Source organism: Thunnus thynnus, chromosome 5 (genome assembly GCF_963924715.1).
Source record: "Thunnus thynnus chromosome 5, fThuThy2.1, whole genome shotgun sequence".
Classification (NCBI taxonomy): Eukaryota; Metazoa; Chordata; class Actinopteri; order Scombriformes; family Scombridae; genus Thunnus; species Thunnus thynnus.
This window is the reverse complement of record NC_089521.1, coordinates 10649827-10669197: the sequence shown is the minus strand read 5'-3', so window position 1 is coordinate 10669197 and position 19371 is coordinate 10649827. Positions and strand designations below refer to the sequence as shown.

General features: G+C 40.6%; 1 protein-coding gene across 36 annotated transcripts in view; it reads left to right on the top strand.

The window, feature by feature from the left end:
• mical3a (microtubule associated monooxygenase, calponin and LIM domain containing 3a) overlaps nucleotides 1-19371 on the top strand; it is a 92840-nt gene that overhangs the window by 27344 nt on the left and 46125 nt on the right. For 34 of the 36 annotated variants that reach the window (XM_067589137.1, XM_067589143.1, XM_067589142.1 and 31 more), the window contains one exon: nucleotides 18716-19125. In XM_067589137.1, the coding sequence (XP_067445238.1) occupies nucleotides 18847-19125 (279 nt within the window). In that variant the 5' untranslated portion in view covers nucleotides 18716-18846. Of the gene's footprint in view, nucleotides 1-18003; nucleotides 18022-18715; nucleotides 19126-19371 lie in introns of those variants that run through there. The other 2 variants (XM_067589138.1, XM_067589169.1) reach the window with 2 other exon arrangements.

Below are 19371 nucleotides of genomic sequence, written 5' to 3'. Positions count from 1 at the left end.
ATTACTGTTGACCAGTGGTCCTGCTAGATGGAACTTTGCATTCATGTCCCATGAATTTTACTCTTTTCAGCCTTGTTTCTAGTAGACTGACAAAGTTAGTGAAGTTAGCCAGTAGCTTGTCACCATAGTGGAGCATTAAACAGGTAAAAGAGTCAAATATCTATGGAGACCAAAACAATGTAAAAATGAGTGTGAATATTGGACTTAAATTCAAGAAATGGCTAAAACACAACTCCTCATGAATGCTAATGTTGTTCTTTGTCTGCTAGATGTGTAAATAGGCAGTTCTTTGCTAACACATTAGCCTGAACTAGCTCTGTTCAGGAATATAGCGTATAGCTAATTTACAGTATAGCATTTTTTTTACATACAGTATAGAGTTTTTTACACTATACTCTGAATTAGATAAACTTACTGTGTTGTGTACATTTTCTTATTCATTCAGATTTACATCCAAGATTCTTAAGGTTTTCTTGTATAATTTGAAGGCTAACAAACTGGCTAGTGGCTATCAGTGACAGTGTAGCTGTAGAGCTACAGAACAGCTCTGTAACTAAGGGTTTAGCTGTATTTAATCTGAAGATGTTGTCACTGTTGTGGCATTTTGACTTTATAGTATGGTTATATTAGAGATAGAGACAGGAATTGTGGGGGATAGTGGGGGATGTGACATGAAACTGTGGTTTCTGGCCGGAATTGAACAGAGGATGTGGTCGTTAGGTAACCACTTGGTAACCACTTGGTTACCAAGATGCCCCGCATTTTCACTCTTGTGCTTTATATGGCTGTTTTACCACAGCAAATTTAGCCATCTCCAACCTTATGCCTCATCTTTTCCTAAACTCATGTACTACATGTGTTATTTAAGCACCACCTATATGCATTTTCATCACCATACATGAACTGAAAATCTGTGTAATAAATAATAATAATAATAAAGTAATATCTAAACCATTATATCTAACCATTCAACTTTGCAGAAGGGGCCCCACTGACAAAGACCTTTGTAACTCAAATATAAGCTTTTGGTCACGTGACTTTATCATGTTAGTCTCATGCTTAGTGGTTAAAGTTGCATGTTCTTGCTAGTCTGAAATATATCCCTGCCTGTTGAAGTTTAAACTCTGCAAACTCCAGTCTGGAATCTACATGATTTATAAACCATGCCTCTTTACTCTAAGAGACGAGGGGGCAATAGCACCCAGGGGTGTTACCGAGCAGCAGGCTGGTGTAGCCTGATAGATTTTGGCCATATTGCAAACAGTCGGGTTTTATTCTGACACAGCTTTATATTCTGGAACCTACATTTACCTTTTTTTGTTTCAAACAGCTTGTTCTTTGCAGCTATCAGGCTTCAAGAAGCGTCTAACAGCTGCTGAGCCTATAGTTGTTGACCTTTCTCCCAAGTCAGGCCCTTTCACTCCAGTAAACCACTCATCCCTCTAAGGACCACATCATATTTCACATTCACTCTCTGGTTGTGTGTGGGGGAGCCCTGGGGCCTTGTTACCTGCTTATCTGGACAAGAGATGAATTCTTCTCTGGCAGGCCTGATGGAGAAACAAGCCTACTAATGTTCTTTTTCCAGAAGAAAGTGAAAAAACTAGGGATGTCCTGATCTGATATCAAAGATCGGTATCAGGGCTGATCAAGGCTGATTAGTATGGGCTATATTAATCAAGAACCTAAGCCTGATCCTTTGTTTTACATCAGCTGTCACACAGGTGTCATAAATGAAGAGCACAATTTGTGGTTAGACACATAAGCGTACTCTGGCATACCTGTGGCTAAAATGTCTACAGTGTGGAAATATTTGAAATTGGAAAATGAAAGCAGTCCAACATCCACCCGTAATGTCTGCAATATGAGCATTTCGTGAGGTGGTAGTAACAGAGCTGCGTTCAATACAACCAATTTGATACGGCACCTAAAAAATGAACGCTCAACGGAGAAATTTCCTCGAGACAGTGACAAGGCCAAAAAGATTAAAGAGAGGATAATTGAATTCATCGCTTTGGTTGACCAGCCCATGGATGTGGCAGAGAATGCAGATTTTTGCTGTCTTCTAGAGCTTTTGGAGCCACGGTACGCCCTACCCTCTAGACACTGCATTTGTCCTACTGGAGCTTTACAACAAAAAACAAAAAACCCATCAAGGAACAGCTTGGATGCAGGCAGTTTTTTTTCTTATTGCATTGCAGAGCTATTCAATTGTCAAGTAAATACGTTGCATTGTATCGGATTGGGACTCGGCATCGGCAGATAATCGATATTAAATGACTCGGATTGGGATGGGGAGGGGGAAACTTGATAGACAAAACCTACACGGGCCTTGACTCTCCTGGTCGTTTTTCTATCAGGGTGGGGTCCATCAGAGCTGTCTGTGAGTTGCCAACAGCAGGCCACAGCTACAGTTCTACCCTTTTGGCTGTGAGGGGCACACTTCTTTAACAACTGATGCTATGACAGGCAGGAAGTCCATCTTATCACTGTAATATAAGAGTGTAAAGCTGATGGACTATGGGTGGAATGGACTAGTGCACTAGACTGTATATGGACTTGTGAGTTTTTCTCAATTGGAGGGTTTGGGTTTGTGTCCCCATGAGGTCATACCTGCTTCATTATCCTTCAGAAAGATGCTTAGCTGACACCTGTTCCAGGGATGCTGCAGGATATGGCTCAACCACTTTCCCAACCACAAGCTGGAAAGAGAGCAAGAAAGTGAGCAATATAAAATCAAGCATTGAATTCTGAATAAAAAATGGCTTATCTTTTAAATGAACATTTCCCACAGTCATTTATTGGGTCTAGATTTGTGACTTGTCACATTGGACTTCATTGCGTCTGCTTTTATGGTGTATCTACACCCCCCTCCTTCCCTGTTAATCCATCTCCCCCTCCGCTTCCTTTTTTTTTGTTTATTTATCGAGACATGACTTATAGTCAGGTACTTTAATTTTTGCCCTGTGTTTAAATGTAATCTGCGCCGCACCTGCCAAACACTCAATTCATCTGCTGCCTGCATCTTGTTATGTGTTACAGGGATTAAAGTGCTATCAGCATGTTTCATGGCTCTGTGTGGGTGTTCAGTTACCTTTCATACTGGATCAGCCTGCTGCTCTGCACGGTTCACACAGGAAGGCTGACCTTCGCCTGGTCCTGGGTGTGCTAAACTATTTAGTGGAACTGGCATGAGAGGGATGAAATGATTGAGCAATGTGAGGCTGGGGAAAAAAAAGCCTCTCTTGCATATTCTCATGCCTCTGTCCTTTTGATGTGCATGTGTGTGCAATCAAGACGTTATTTGATCACTTCACATATTTCACATTTTGGCTTATTTAAGGGTGTTCTTATTTGGTTTGACTCGCAGATGGGGAAATAAACATTTTTGGACTTTTCTCAAGTTATCAAAGCTGAAAATACAAGTGACCTTTTTTGCTATCTTTGAAGACATACTCAAATACAAAGACTGTATACACTATGACTGTATACACCATGAAGAATGGGCAAAATGCAGCAGTAATGCAATAGTTTAAGTAACAAAGTCTCCTGACTTTGTTACCACGTGAGTGAAAGCCAACACTGAATAATGAGTTTTAGTAGTATGCACTCACTGGCTAAACTTCATACCAACTAGGGTAGGTCTTTGCCCTGCTGATATTTGTATACCTGCTTTCCACAGTGATCAGTTTACAGTCATCCTATTAGGTATACTGGTTGGTCCAGGTTGCTAGCTTGCTGACGCTGCTTTACTGCAGCCAGGCGGGCCTTCACAAGCCAGATTTTGAGCCCAAGAGAAAGGTCAAGACATCTGCAGGTCTAGACAGAAGCGTCAGCTAGTCAGTGAGCACTCATTCTGTCAATTCCCTCATCTTACAATCCCCAACACAACCCACGACTTGTTTACCATCCGAGCTGCTCACAGCCACGCCCACGCACGGAGATTAGTGAAAGCAAGTGTGGATGTGACAGGATTATGGTTTGTGCCGGTTGTAGCTCACTGTGTTGCATGTCCCGTCAAGGCTTTGCAGCACAGCAGATTGGTTCTTCAGTCTCATCAGATGATGCTGATCATAAAACGATGTCAAATTCTTGACTTAAAATGGTGGTAATTGGTGTCAGGCACTGGTGGTTGGTAAATCTGGAAGGAATAAATCTCAAAATGTAATGGTCCAGGTTCACATGGTAGACTATTCCCAGGATGTTGTTGTTGTTTTTTTGAATGTTTTTCTCAGATTTTAGTTTTTTTTCTGCACTGAAATATTGACAAGAGACAGATGTCAGAGAGCTGCCAGGTCAACTCTGGAAAGGAATGACAAAGAGTCAATAGCGGCAACGTTAATTGATTTCTCACTTCTTTCTTAGATAATTTTCAGCCTGCTGTTACATTCAGCAGTCATCCACACAGGCTGGAATTCTTTCTGTTTGCAGAGGCTGTCCGAAGATTAAACATTAGCTTTGTAATGAATATGGGAAAATGAGGAGGGCTGAGACAGTGAGCTGAGTTGTACTGTAGTTTCCCATGGCCCGCCTGAATAAGAAGCTTAGCATGGGTTAGCCTTTGTGTGTTAAATGTGTGATCGAGTTATGAGGCCTCAAAGGTTAGTTTTTGTGTCTTGGCCCCGGTGTTTATATTCCTGTCCATCATCCTTCATGTCTAAGACAGAAACACAAAAGAGAGAAAAAATAAAACCATTGAGATTGACATGAGGCCTGATTCTTATCCATGTTTTGATTATTTATATTTTCATCTTCCAGTTAGTCTCTCCATGGTTACATAAGAAATCAGTTGAGGTTTGTAGAAAGCTATACAGTCACTCTGAAGCATCCTCTCCGTTTCATTGCCTTTCTGGCTTTCACCTTCTCTCCTGCAAGCCTCCATTCCTCAACGGTCATGACCAAACCTTGGAGACTAGACTGTGTTGACTGTGTTTACCTACTGGCTTCAGATTACACTTCCTAGTTCACTGAGGAGGCTAGATCTGAGTGTATGAGTAACCAGATACACGCCACCATCTCACTGCACACTCCAGTGTGAACTATGCAAATGAACAACACCGATAACCAAATACTGAAATCCATGAAGATTTTTATGACACAGTGATAGCTGTCCTCTACAGTGTTCTTGTACGTTTCCCCTTTTCCACTTGTGGTTCAATCACTATGTTTATGTCTGCATAGCTGCCGTGCCTGCTCTGCTTTTGTTATGAAAGGCATGGAGGTGGGAGAAGTGGCATTCGAGTTGGGATTTTAGAGGTTTCCGAAATCAATCAGCTGTGACAAGTGCTGGCAGGCAGTCCTAATCGAGCATGTTTGACACCCATAAGCAAACAGTCTGGGCACAGGCTCAGACTCCCCAGAAGCTGTCACTAATATGAATTTCAGAAGAAAGACCCTTTGTTGTCAGTAAATATTCCCCCGAGTCCCCTTGGAGAGAGATTTTGAGTAATTGTTTTCATTTGCTGTGCTATTTGCACTTTTGCACCAGTCCATTTATAATCCTCTGTCATGGTTGAATTGGGCCTAATATAGACCGCTGTATTCAGAAACGTAATGGGGCTCAGATTTAGTTTAGCCCGCTCCCTTTTTGGACAGAATTGAAGGTTTCCTTGGCAGCAAAGCTGAGCCGACTGGGACCAGTATTAATTGTGTTGAATCAAATCGTATCGCAGTGGTAGCTGCATCATATGTATCTTTAATGTATCGGATCGTTGGCAATGCATCAAGATGTGTATCGCGTCGGCCTCAGTGATGGAGATGCACATCCCTAGTAATCACAGAACCCAAAGAAGTTTGTAACAACTCTTTCCATGTCCTGATATGCAGACCAAAGTAGACCGGAACTGGTAGCAGAAAGCACTCGTTGACTTCTTGCTTACTCACTGAATATTTGTTTGTGGGTTCCCTGGCTTTTAGGAGAATACCGCGACAAATGTGTTGAGTATAAACAAAGCTTGAGAAGGTCAAGTGGAGCTGGTCATGGCTTCTTAGCTGTTCTATTTCAGTGTGTCTCTAGTAGGTAGCAAAAACTGCATTCACTATTTATTTACTGCATAATAAAGGAAATATTATCCACATGAATAAATTTTCTTTTCTTGTAAAGATGGAAAATATTTAGATACTTCCAACATGTTTAAAGCCATAAAAAGGATTAAGTATAATTTACTGGTAGCGTATTGTGGTCTGACTTATAAAGAAAAAAAAAAAAGAAAAATGTCCAGATTCCCAGGACAACACAGAAGTGATGAATTTGACTGAGTACATGATGTTTTTCAGTGTGCTGGCTGAGTATTAATACATCGGTCTGTTTAGTGTTTCAGCGATGCCAAACATGGAATTCATGTTTATCGGCTCAGAAGCTGATCTGTCACTGGAGTTGTTATTGGGGAGTTAAAATGAAGTGCTCAGCTGCACATTGCAGCCTGACAGTCAGAAGCAGGAGTGATTCAAAAGCCAGATGGTTTGGAGTCGGCCTCTGCCAGAAGCAAGTCGAGTTTCAGTCAACAAATGTTTGTGTGCTCAATGAGCTCCGAGGCTTTTGTCTACTGATGTGAAAAGACACAACTTTCTCCACCCCTGTCAGCCAAACCACTGAATATGAATATACCAATGAATAGCACGGTGGTTTGCATAGACTCATAATGAGCATCTGGACACTAACAAGATATCAAATAGAGTCCTGCCGCTATTCCTCCACTATGTTGACTTTAGCTTGGTGTATGTTATCATTCTGTTGACATACAGTGATAATATATGGAGTGACAATCAATTAATGCAGTCATTTCAGGTAATTATATTTCTGCTGGCTTTCATCTGCTGACTAAGACAAACACAGTCGTTACACTGGTGTTTATAGACTCGATTCTTCATAACACCTCTCTTAGTGTCATCATACCACTGCTGTAAGACCAGATGTAGTTGTATGGATGGATGGAGTTTGACTTGAAGCTCAACATTCCCATTTTTAGTTTACAGCTACAGTTTGCAGGCAGACACAGTAATGATGAGCCTCCCTGACAAAGCTTTTGAAATATGAATCAAAGAATACACATGAAGAAATTACAGTCTGATGCCTTTTTTAAGTAGGTGGGAACAGGGCCCAATTTTATGAATGGATCTTGCTAGTACCTTAGTTGTTATGCACCGCTGTGCACAGGGCACGCACACACTCTCAAACGCCTTTTGAAAAGGGGAATTCTAGTTTGAAGCATCACAGTGCGACTGCCAAATCAGTGAGGAGCTTTTGATTTACCATAGACGTTATATAAAAATGAGGTTACACACATTATCATAATATTTGAAGGTCTAACGACATCTCTGTAGCCGCTGCTCTGTAACCTTCTTTCTGATCTATCTGTGAAGGGGGAGGTAGAGGGGGAGAGGGTGGATGATTAAAGGTTCCTTATGTCAGTCATGTATCACATTAGCACTACAGTGGCTATAGTGACCTGCAGTAATGTTCTGAAGTGGTAAAAACAGATATTTGTACTGTGATGCTCTAACCAGATGATGCCAGATGATGGTCAGATGATGTAATGACCACTATGTGACTGCTGTCAGAGAGACACAGAGAATCAAGTGTAGTCACCAAACAGAAAGAGCATACTGCACCAGCATGACGTCGCTGTGTTTCTGTCAGACAGAGACGGTGCTACCGTTGTAGTGTTTAGGACAAAAAAATGAATGGAATAACAAGGAAACAAGTATAGTGAGAATGCTAGGAAGGATTTACATCATGGCTGATTTCTTTGTTAGATGTTAAGATAACATCTAGATAATTGTCTCATGTCTCCTGACTGTAGCTTCATATTTAATAGAATGATACCTTGTTAATCTTCTCATCGGTCTGGCGACGTATTCCTGTCCTGGCACTCTCCTGTATTTACATTTACATGATGATGGTTGTGAACTTTTCATAATTACTAACTATTATGCGCGTGACTAACAAATAATTGAGAAAGATGAGTTCACTCCCCCTTCTTTACTTGTCAGTACGATCTATTTACAGCTTGCAAGGCAGACCCTGAATAGACCACACCTGCTGCTGCATTGCTGTGTAATTAACATTACTGTCAAACTGTGTTGTAGCCATCTGCAGTGACTATCATAATGAGTACAAGCGGGATGTTAAGGTGATCATTAACTGTCAAGAACAAAGACAAAAACTGCAGTGTCCTTAAATGCACAATATGTAATTTTCTGCTGCTCTCAATCAAAACAATAACAAAAGACAGAGTTTGGTGACATCGTGAAGTAGCGTGGGATCATCGAAGTTGCCCTGCCAGGCCAAAAAAATTTTTTTTTAATGCCACAAATAAAGACAAATATCCATTCATTTGGAAATCAATAGCAGTAAGTTGTCAGTCTGGCAGTAAATGACTACAGTGTGTCAGTTAATAAATGCTGCAGCTTGTCAAGACCAAGAAAACTCAACTCTCGCGAGATATCAGAGCGAGACTTCTCCTCGAGTGAGACTTGGAAAGATATAATAATAAACAGACCGAATCAAGCAAAAAGTAAAGAAAAAAGTTTAATTTATTTTTATAGAAGCTGACTGCAGAGCACTGCAAAAAGTTTTATTTTTCTGTAGGGATCCGTTCCATAATGTTGTCAGACACTTATAATAACATTCTCAGCCTGTCAGTGCCAAAACAAGCACTTTTAGTGGGTGTACATTGACGGGGCGCTAATGCACCAAAGTATTACGTTGCAGCCCATTTCGGAGCTGCCGGCTCTAGCGCTCTCGCTCAATACTGGACCAATCTCAAAAATTGTTGCCCCCATTAGTCACTTAGATGCCAAATTATGGTAAAATAAGGTCCAAGTTGAAAAATCCCGACATTTCCCTTTAAGATCCAGACATCTGATGACTTAAAACTGTATAAAAAGTCAATTTATGACAGCTTCTCATGGACAACCACAATGCTAGTCTAGGTTTGAAACTTATTAGAAACATTTGTAAGAATGTAAGTACACAACTCAACAAAATATATAGCATAGGTCTAGCAAATAGGAAGAAATGAGCAGAAATCCAGCTATTGCACGTTTTTATAACTGGTAAATTGGGTGTGATGTGCTACTAGTTTGATGGACTAAATGTTCTGTTTGTACATCCATTATTGTGCAGATGTTATCCAGCACTCAGGGAGAAGGAGAACATTGCATCCTGGCCTGCTTCCTGCTCTCTGCCAAGTGTACTGATGGATGAGAGGAGGAGACGGGTCGGGATATTACTTTCATCTCTAGAGTGTCCTCTGAGTGTCAGTCATCCTCAAGCTGGAGACTGACAGAGGACAAAATGCTATTTCAGGATACACACTGACACACACACACATACAAGCTTACAGTCAGCCCGGTTATTCTATGTCTGCAGTCAGAGCGCACCACACCAAACTCCTCTGAATCTCCTGCCTGGTCTCTCTCATTTTGACAGTGAATATTGCATGTTTTAGACATCATGTTATTATCTGTTCTCTGTTGGCGGGCTGCAAGTTACAATTATTTTTGAATTTTAATTAATCTGTTGATTGTTTTCTCGATTCATTAATTTGTTGTTTGGTCTATTAAGTGTCCAAAAATAGTGAAAAATGTCAATCACTGTTTCCCAAAGCCCAAGGTGACATCCACAGAAGTCATCTTTTGTCCTCAACAACAGTCCATAACCCATATTACATATTTAGTCATAGAAAACTAAACAGACCAGAAAACATTCACAATTGAGAAGCTAGAATCAGACCATTTTGGATGTTTTTTTTAAAAAAAATGACTCAAATGATTCAATTATCGAAATAGTTGATGATGAATTTAATGTCGATCAACTAATTAATTAATTAAGTCTAATTGTTGCATCTCCACTCTCTTGCTTTTATGATTTTTATATGTGTGTGAGTTTTGTAGGTTTTGGCTTTGATCCTGGAATGAAAATTAAATTAGATGCAGGCAAAATAAACAAATGGAATAATGTGACCAGGGAGCAGACTAGCAAAAACAAAACATACAAACAATAATCCACCACTAGTTTTGATATTATATGGTAGCTTTGGGATCAGTTCTTCTTTACAGTTTGTTATTAATGTATTAACACTAGTAGTGACCGTGCAGTGCTGTTAAATGTATAGCCTAGTGGCCTAATATCTGATTCTATTTTTAGATTAGGGGATGATGTAATACAGCCAGTAAAAAGCAAAGGCATGCTGTGTGTGCGTGTGTGCTTACAATCGTACTGAGAAAGAAGCTGTGTGTGTGTGTGAGGGCTTGCATGCATGTTTGTAATGACCCTTTCAGACACAATGCGTTTTGGGCTGCGCTCGTCTCTGGGTTGAGCTCACATCTGAAGTGTTTGGGGAAGTTGTAGAAGAAAATGGGTTACATTACATTACATTACATATTGCCTACCTACAAGCTACCTGACTGTTAAAACGCTTGGTGGGAAATGTGTTTCTAAAGTAGGGCTTTCCTCCTGAGTTCTTGATACAAGCGTAAACTTGTGTTTTACAATTCAAGGAATTCAGACACACAAAATATTAGCTTTTCCTCCATTTTGCCCTCTGTGCCTGGCTGGCTGCCTCGTTTCTATTGGCCACGCTGTTATTCGTCACAGCCCGCAGCACCCAAAGTTCAACCTAGCAAGCCACTGGAAATAATGGGGTTCAGAGCGCAGTGGTGCCGTTGTTGCGTTGTGTCTGAAAGGGCCATAATTCGTGTGTGAATACTGTGAAGGTGTGAAACGCTGCAGCTCGTCCAGATGTCAAGAGTCTTCGAATGTGTTTTTCTTTTTTTTTATTATCCACTTTAAACATTTTTGTTAGAATTTTAGTATTGTAATTTTGTCAAAATACCTGTCACTTATTTCATAAACATTCCCCCTCTTTGGTTTATATTATTAATGTGTTGTTTATTCTGATGGCCTACAACCTCCATGTGATAATCTGTCCTCTATGTATCTCTGTACTCTACCAAACAGAAACACATGGTGTAACCTCTCCTGTTGAGTTGGCATATGGGTCTCTGCTGGAGGCTACTATTATTGAAATTACAGGCCAGATTTACTGTTGTCATTAAGCTTGGTCAGGGTGTAGCATGTCAACAGCAGACCTGGCTGCATTGCAATATCTTTTGACAACTCACACACACACACACACACCCCACACACACACACACACACACACACACACACACACACACACACACACAATTTTTTTTACTCAACCTTTTTTTAACCAAATGAGTCCCATTGAGATTACAAGATCTATTTTTTGAGGGAGCCCTGGCAAAGTTGGCAGCAATACAGTGTTTCAAACAACTTACACTTAAGCAAACATTAAAAACACATGAAACAAAACATAAAGTAGCAACTCACATAATCATATGCCTAAAAAGAAAGACAGGAGGAAATGGATCTAGCTAAGGAAGCAATTACAAGTTTCAACTGAGGTTACCTCCAAAACCTTCGCTACATTTTTAAATGCCCTAATGGAGATCAGCTCATCTAGCTGCAGATCTATTTGCAAGTGGTTGCAGATTGCAGGGGCAGAGAATGTAAAGGCCAAATTCAGTGCGAACTTTAGGGATGGACAGTAAGAGGGTGTCATTTGAGTGCAAACAATAATCACTAGTTTTGAATGAGATATACCCACAAAGGTAAGACAGGAGCAGACCAAGGATTGATTTATAAATAAATATGTACCAGTGAGTGAGTCTACGCAAGGCCAGTGAAGGCCACTGAACTCTAGCATATAGGGTGCAATGGTGAGTGAGAGCTTTGCAGCCTGTGACAAACCTCAGAGCGCTGTGGTACACAGTATCCAGCCAATGCAAGCATTGGGCAGAGGCGTGCATGTACAACAGATCATCATAGTTAAGCAAGGGACGGAAGGAACGTAGTCTCAACCAATTTTTTCCTGGCAACATAGGAAAAGCAGGATTTGTTTCTAAAATAAAAACCTAGCTTGACCTTCATTTTCCTTACTAACTTTTCAATGTGAAGTTTAAAAGTTCAACGAAAAAAGTTAAACATCATTCAAAATACCTAGATACTTACACTGTGACACTAATCTGACTGTCCTGCAAAGTTACAATGTTAGGAGGAGACGCTGATGTCTTTCAATTTAGTTTTTGTAGCATTCAACACAAGTTTCATATCAAACAACCGTGACTCTACAATACCAAAGGCAAACTGCAAATACTCATGTGATTGAGCAAGGGTGGCACCACAGCAGTAAGTGACAGTATCGTCGGCATAAAAATGAAACAGTGCATTAGGAACATATAGACCCAGGTTAACATAGATAGTAAACAAAAGTGGACCCAAAACAGAACCTTGGGGGACCCCTGACACAACATGTAGTACACTGGAGGAAGTACCATCAAATTTAACACACTGTGCCCTTTCACAGTGGTAATTTTCAAATCAGCCAACAGCGTACTCAGACAACCCAATATTAAGCAGCCGTTGCTTCAGGATAAGGTGGTCAACTTTAACAAGGCCCTTGAAAGATCGATAAAAAGAGTGGTGCAGGCTTTTTTTGTGATTCAGTGACTCAGTTATATCATTAACCACGTGGTGCTGTGTTATTTCCTGAAGCCAGACTGGGACAATGAAAGGATATTATTAGTGCTCAGGAACTCCTTCAGTTGATCATTTACCAACCCTTCAAAGATCTTCAATAAGACGGTTAAGTTGGAAATAGGCCTATTATTTTTAAGTCATGTAGGGTCCTCCCCTTTTTAACAGAGGGTGAACGTGAGCAGATTTTCACATTTTTGGGATGACATTTTTAGTGAGAGTGAGGTTAAAGATGCTTGATAATGGTTTAGCAATTAAGTCAGCTGCAGTTTTAAAAAGTATGGTTCCAGATTATCTGGACCTGCAGGCTTGTTGGCGTCCAGCGAAAGAAGAGCTCTGTGGACTTCATCAACAGAGAAGGGATCAAGATAGAAGGGTATACTGTGACACAGCATGTCAGTCCCTGCCACTTGTCCTTCAAAGACCTGAAAATGTGTTAGATGTTTACTGCTAGCTTTCTCACCGTGACTTCACCCATTGGTTTGTGGACTCCTGTTTTAAAACCTCGAGTTTGGCATTTTGACCGTCGCATCTTGGATTTTTGGAGCCAGATGTGACCAAATTTGGACAAGAGGGTGGAGCAAACCCCAACGCTAGTTGCTAGCTTGGTTAACACAGTGCATCTACAGTCTTTGGTTAACTGTGCTAATGCTAATGCTAATTTTTTGCTAGTGAAAAACAGGCTTAAAACCACATTTTTAGGCGACCAAAATTTTACAGTTAACTTTCATGAACTGAAAACACACTTAAATGGCAACGGCTATGGCTACACCTTTCCTTTTCTGTAAGTAGGGTCATTTTCTCACAGACTTTCATACAATTGGACTTCTCTTTGCAACCAGTGGACTCTCACTTCCATTTCTTCTTCTTCTTCTTCTTCTTCTCATTATATATCCTTGGCCTTTGATGCATCTCTATAAACTGCATGTCTTTACACTTAAATGAACATCCCACAGAGAGGGAGATATTTGTGTCCATGCTGTGAATGAGGAGGGTTGCTTCATGAGAGACTGAAGTTAGTACTTGCAAAAAAGATTTGATTTTACAGTGAAGTAAAATATTATCCCTCTGAGACCAGATCTCTGAAGTTCCTGTTCTGTTTTGAGCCAAAAAATTGTGTGCTCTTTTTAAGTATGGTTTCAGATGACCTTCTTTTTTCTCTGCCTCATAAAACAGCCTAAATGCTTATGAATTGTGAACTCTGTACCTGTCTTCTGTCGTTAAGTTGAAATGGGGTCAAAGAGCATGATGATTCAGGGCAGAATTTGGTGGGTGTGTTTTGTTTTAAGATGCTCCTGTCAGCCTCTTCAAGACAGTCTGCCTGCAGGGCTCCTCTGTGGGGATGGTTCAGGTGCAGGCACTGCTCTCAGGACAGTTTCACTGTCAGGACAGGAAATGCCACCAAATAAAACAAAACAGACAGGAAATGCCACCAAAATAAAACAAAATGTACAAGACGATATCTCCGCTGTGAAAAAAGACCACAGAACAATCTGCTGTCATGGCAAATACACATTGCTGTTTAATGTAATTTTGTCAATGTTGTTGTAATGTTGTAGTACCCTATGAATTCTTTAAATGAGGCGATATATCAGGGTTAGCGTTATCAGTTCAACAGGGGAGGGGGCTATGCCGTGTACCAGAGAATGAAAACATAATCTAGCTAATAATCTAAATCTTGCTAGATTTACTAGCCTGACGTGGTATTTTACTTGTACCGGGCAATCGGGCAAGCCTTATAGTCGAACCATGTATATATCTGTCAACATACCATGTTAAATGATTGACTGCCAATATAACGATACACATTGATTCAATAATTATAGGCTATCAATGTAGCAGTATTATTTAAATCTTGAATGTATTGTATTGTTTATTCCATCAATGTAGCACATAGTGATTAACTCTGTCAAAATAGCGATATTTATTGATTGAGTCATAAACAAATATAGCATATAGCTCATTGATTCAGCAAACACTGCTCATTGCTGTAAGCCTCTCTTCAGCTTTCACAGACACAAACACATGCGCTGTTCTCCTTTTACTTGCAATGTCTGAGTCATAATTTCTCTTTGCAGACAGACTATTGAACTGTGGATTTAATATGAGAAGCTGACCATCAATAGCCTATTACATCACACTGTTTGAGATTGTTTTTAAAACCTTTAAAGACTCTACTCTATACAGTAGGCCTATATATCTATTGATATATAAGAAATCTACCAAAATGAGTTTTATATTAGTATAGCTTATATGGAAAAGTTTGCTTTGTGTATGTGAAATTGACTTAATGAGCCTAAATGCTTATGAATTGTGAACTCTGTGCCTGTCTTCTGTCGTTAAGTTGAAATGGGGTCAAAGAGCATGATGATTCAGGGCAGAATTTGGTGGGTGTGTTTTGTTTTAAGATGCTCCTGTCAGCCTCTTCAAGACTGCAAGTCTGCCTGCAGGGCTCCTCTGTGGGTACGCTTCAGGTGCAGGCACTGCTCTCAGGACAGCTCCACTGTCAGGACAGGAAATGCCACCAAATAAAACAAAACAGACAGGAAATGCCACCAAAATAAAACAAAATGTACATGACGATATCTCCGCTGTGAAAAAAGACCACAGAATAAATATAGCTTATAGGTCATTGATTCAGCAAACACTGCTTATTGCTTGAAGCCTCTCCAGCTTTCACAGACACAAACACATGCGCTGTTCTCCTTTTACTTGCAATGTCTGAGTTATAATTTCTCTTTGCAGACAGACTATTGAACTGTGGATTTAATATGAGAAGCTGACCATCGATAGCCTCTTACATCACACTGTTTGAGATTGTATTTAAAACCTTTAAAGACTCTACTCTGTACAGTAGGCCTATATATCTATTGATATATAAGAAATCTACCAAAACGAGTTTTATATTAGTATAGCATCTAAAGCTATATATATATATATATATATATATATCATCTAAAGCTGCAACGAAGAACACGGTAGGTTATTTCCTTGAAACTTGAAAATAAAAGCATTCCTGTATGTAACTCAGAACAACATATTTTCAGTATTTTGTCCATAGTAATATTGAATAAATATCATTACCAGGTTTCTCATAAATTCTCACATTTTCTGTAAATACTACGTGTAAGAGTGTGCGAGAGAACACAGAGTCAGAGTTAACGCTGAGTCATGCTGCTTTATTAGCATTTAGCCTACAGCTAACTTTGCTAACATTGATGCCGTACGGTAACTGAATACACAGAGAACAACTATGGAAACCCACTTAAGTCGCATTGAGCACAACTCACAAAAACAATGCCTTACACTAAGTTTTTTAACATTTCTTTGATATTTCTTTGATTGAAAGCAAACATTGGAATGTGTCTCATGTTCTGCTATGGTGTTTTAATGCGGGCAAAAAAAAAAAGACAATGTGTTATTCCCTGTCCTGACAGTGGAGCTGCCCTGAGAGCGGAGCCTGCAACAGAACTGTCTTCACAGAGGAGACCTGCAGGCAGACTCCTCAACTTTTTTGGGATTACCGATTGGTCCCTGATTTCATAAATTTTGAGAGAATGGTCTCACTGTAAAAGGAAACCACTTTTGCCTCATCTGTGAGGGTTACACATGATATTTTTGGTATCTCTACTCCTAAATGGTATTATATTTGCTGTATAATAGGGTATTTAAATTGAAGTTGGCAATTGTTGATCTCTTTGACAAAAAAAAAAAAATATCATTTATAGTTTTCAATTCATCTGATGCTACACATGTTGCACCTTGACTCTCACTCTGGATTGTTGTTGTGGACGCGCACAGGGTGGATTAGATACCACGTGCCAAGAAACGACCACTGAGAATGTGAGGCTTACATACGGGCCCATTTTTGTTTGTAAAACAACCTTGAAATTCTCCTTATCTCTCTTTGTTTGTAGCATGCTATCACACACCCCCAGCACTTACCAGATACTGAAGAAGGTACAAGCTTGACTGCATCTCAATCTGCCCCTATCAACAATCAGCTGCAGCATCTCACGTCCTTGTAGAGATAGACAGGAACAGGCTTCAGATGCCTGATAAGGGTTTGAGTGACATTTATGTATTTGCCTCATCTAATTTCGTGCATACAATCATTATTATGAATTGGCAAATTAAGAAATGTCAATTGGGTCATTTGTAATTGATATTAGCTGATATCTGTTAACTCCTAATCAGTCAAAGCATCCCTATTTTGTTTGCTTGATCAATATTGAGAGTGCTGTCTGATCTCTACTGTCATACAGACGAAGAGGAGGAGCTTCACAGTGTTTTGCATGTAAGCAGGGGGTCTGTCACAGATGATTTATCAAGCCAGACCACAACTGCTGCAGGTGCAGACGGCTGTTACAGTCAAATTTTTTTTAAGGTGATAGTCAAGCCATACACTTGTACTGACAGACTGTGCTGTGAGTTTCAGTGTGATGAAGGAAATGATGTAGCCGGTTATCTAAATGGTTGTATTGGAAGAGGTCCTTTCAGTGTGTGCTTTAGTCCTGACCCTGAGTGACTGAGGCAGAGCCAAACCCAGAGCCTGCTGTTTTCACTGCGGTGAGGAGTTGGCAGGGTCTGAAAAGGAGGCCTGCTGACCTCTGTACCTGCCTCCCTTTCATCGTGTGTTGCCGATGGGACCGGGATTACATTGGTTTCCATGAACTAGCTCAACATCCTGGACAGTGGAGTACAAAGCTTAAGCTTTTACAGAGAAAGGGGTTGACGGTGAAAATATTCCTCAGGATTTTAGTAAATGTCATGAGAGTCTCAGACTTCTCTTTTATTGACATGCCATGTCCCCATCAGTAGCATGATGATGTTCTATCGAATCAGCTGTTAGTCATAACTGTTATGAGTTGTTACTCACAACAACAGTTATGAGAAACAGCTGAGACCCTTTCACACACAAACATAATCTTAATGTTTTGTTTCTTTTCCAAACTGATGTTGATTCTTGGGATAATCTTTCTACACGTTGAATGGTAGACAGTTACGAAGGGAAACCTCAGTAAAACTATCCTATTTGCTGAACAATTGTTAACCTCTAACAAGCAAGGCGAGTTTCTGCATTGTTGCCCCAGGGAGCTAATGCTAACCGCAGCCACTGTTTGGCTGAATACTTCTTACTCTCCGACTTGATCATACAAGTTTTACATAACACAAAACAATTCTTTTGTAGACATCACCACTTTTTGTCCTTGTCCTCTGCAAGATTCCTCTTCTCCATTGTTTCCTTTTTCATAACTTGCACTGATGTTGAGTAAAGCTGACTTTTTAAAGACTGCTCATGCTGCTAAATTCCAGTCAGAGTTAGAGAAAGAGCCCATCAAGACATCGCAGTCATCACAGCTGAGCTGCAGATGCCAGAGAACACACATGATCTCGTCCCCCTGGGGGTGAAAAAAGCAGAACATGCAAAGCTGCACTGCTGCAAGTCATAGCAGGTAAAACAACAGCAAATGTCAACACTCACCTAGTATTTACACAGGAAGCTATGACAAACAAGGGATAAAATTGTAGATACTATATGGCTTCTTTAGAGACTATTTTCCGATCATTTTCTTAAATGACCATGATTGTTTTGTAGTCTTTTAGAATAAACTGGCTATTTCCTGTCTGGATCAGAGAGTCTGGAGTGATTCGGTGCCACACAGGCATGTCTACACACTCGTGCCCTGTGTGTTTCCTGTTTGGCTTTGCGTGGGTTCAGTGCCTTTCCTGTGTCCGGCAGCCCCATTCCTAGACAGATTAGAGGTTGTTTGAGGTCATTTTGCTGCAGAAAAATGACAATAAGACCTGGAATGACCTAACCTTTATCCTAAATGACTGCTTTGATTGCTCGTCCGAACAGCTGTCAGCGTTCATTTCATTAAGAGGGTACCGAAAGAAGCAACTTGTGCAGGCAATCTCAACTTGGTTCTTTGCATATGTCATGGAGTTCTCATTTTAGTTCTTGTTTATGTTGGATTAGACAGTATTGATATAATTTGTGGATTCGAGGACTGTAATCTTATAAGTTTCCTTTTCTGCCCAATTGCAACATGTGGTTGTGTTTTATTCAACGCTAAGCTTTGTAGCAGAAAGTTAAATTATGCTCTATGACTCACTCAGTTTTTCTTCTCTTCCTCTCACTGACAGAAGGATGAGGATGCCTGAAGCTGGAAGTTAGAGCTCTCCACCAGAGAGAGTGTGTTCCAGGGCTGGGGCTGGACCCAGAGACCCCTGTGTGGGGGGTGAAGGGCCCTCACAGCCCTGTGTGAGTCTGGACCATGGGGGATGGAGGCGCCGGCGCAACGGGAGGAGATAGGGTGAACCGGTCCCATGTCCTGTTTGACAACTTCGTCCAGGCGTCCACGTGCAAGGGCACGCTCAAGGCCTTCCAGGAGCTGTGTGACCACCTGGAAGTCAAGCCCACCGAGTACAGGGTCTTCTATCACAAGCTCAAGTCCAAACTCAACTACTGGAAGGCCAAGGCGCTCTGGGCCAAGTTAGACAAGAGGGCCAGCCATAAGGAATACAAGAAGGGCCGTGCCTGTGTCAACTCAAAGGTAAGCCTGCACCGTTAGAGACTATATGATTCATTTAATGCAGCATGAGGTGCTTGATGGCGGCTTCAGTTCAGTGAGAGTTAACTGACTGAACAATCTGATCCTCAGTGTTGAGGAATCATGTAATGTGATGCTTGTGTTTACCAGCCAGACCAGTATGTGATTGCTTTATATGAAAGGGCACCCCGGGACACTTGCTTCTGTTAAAGAGACACCTCAAACCAGTCTAAAACATTAGATTTGTCA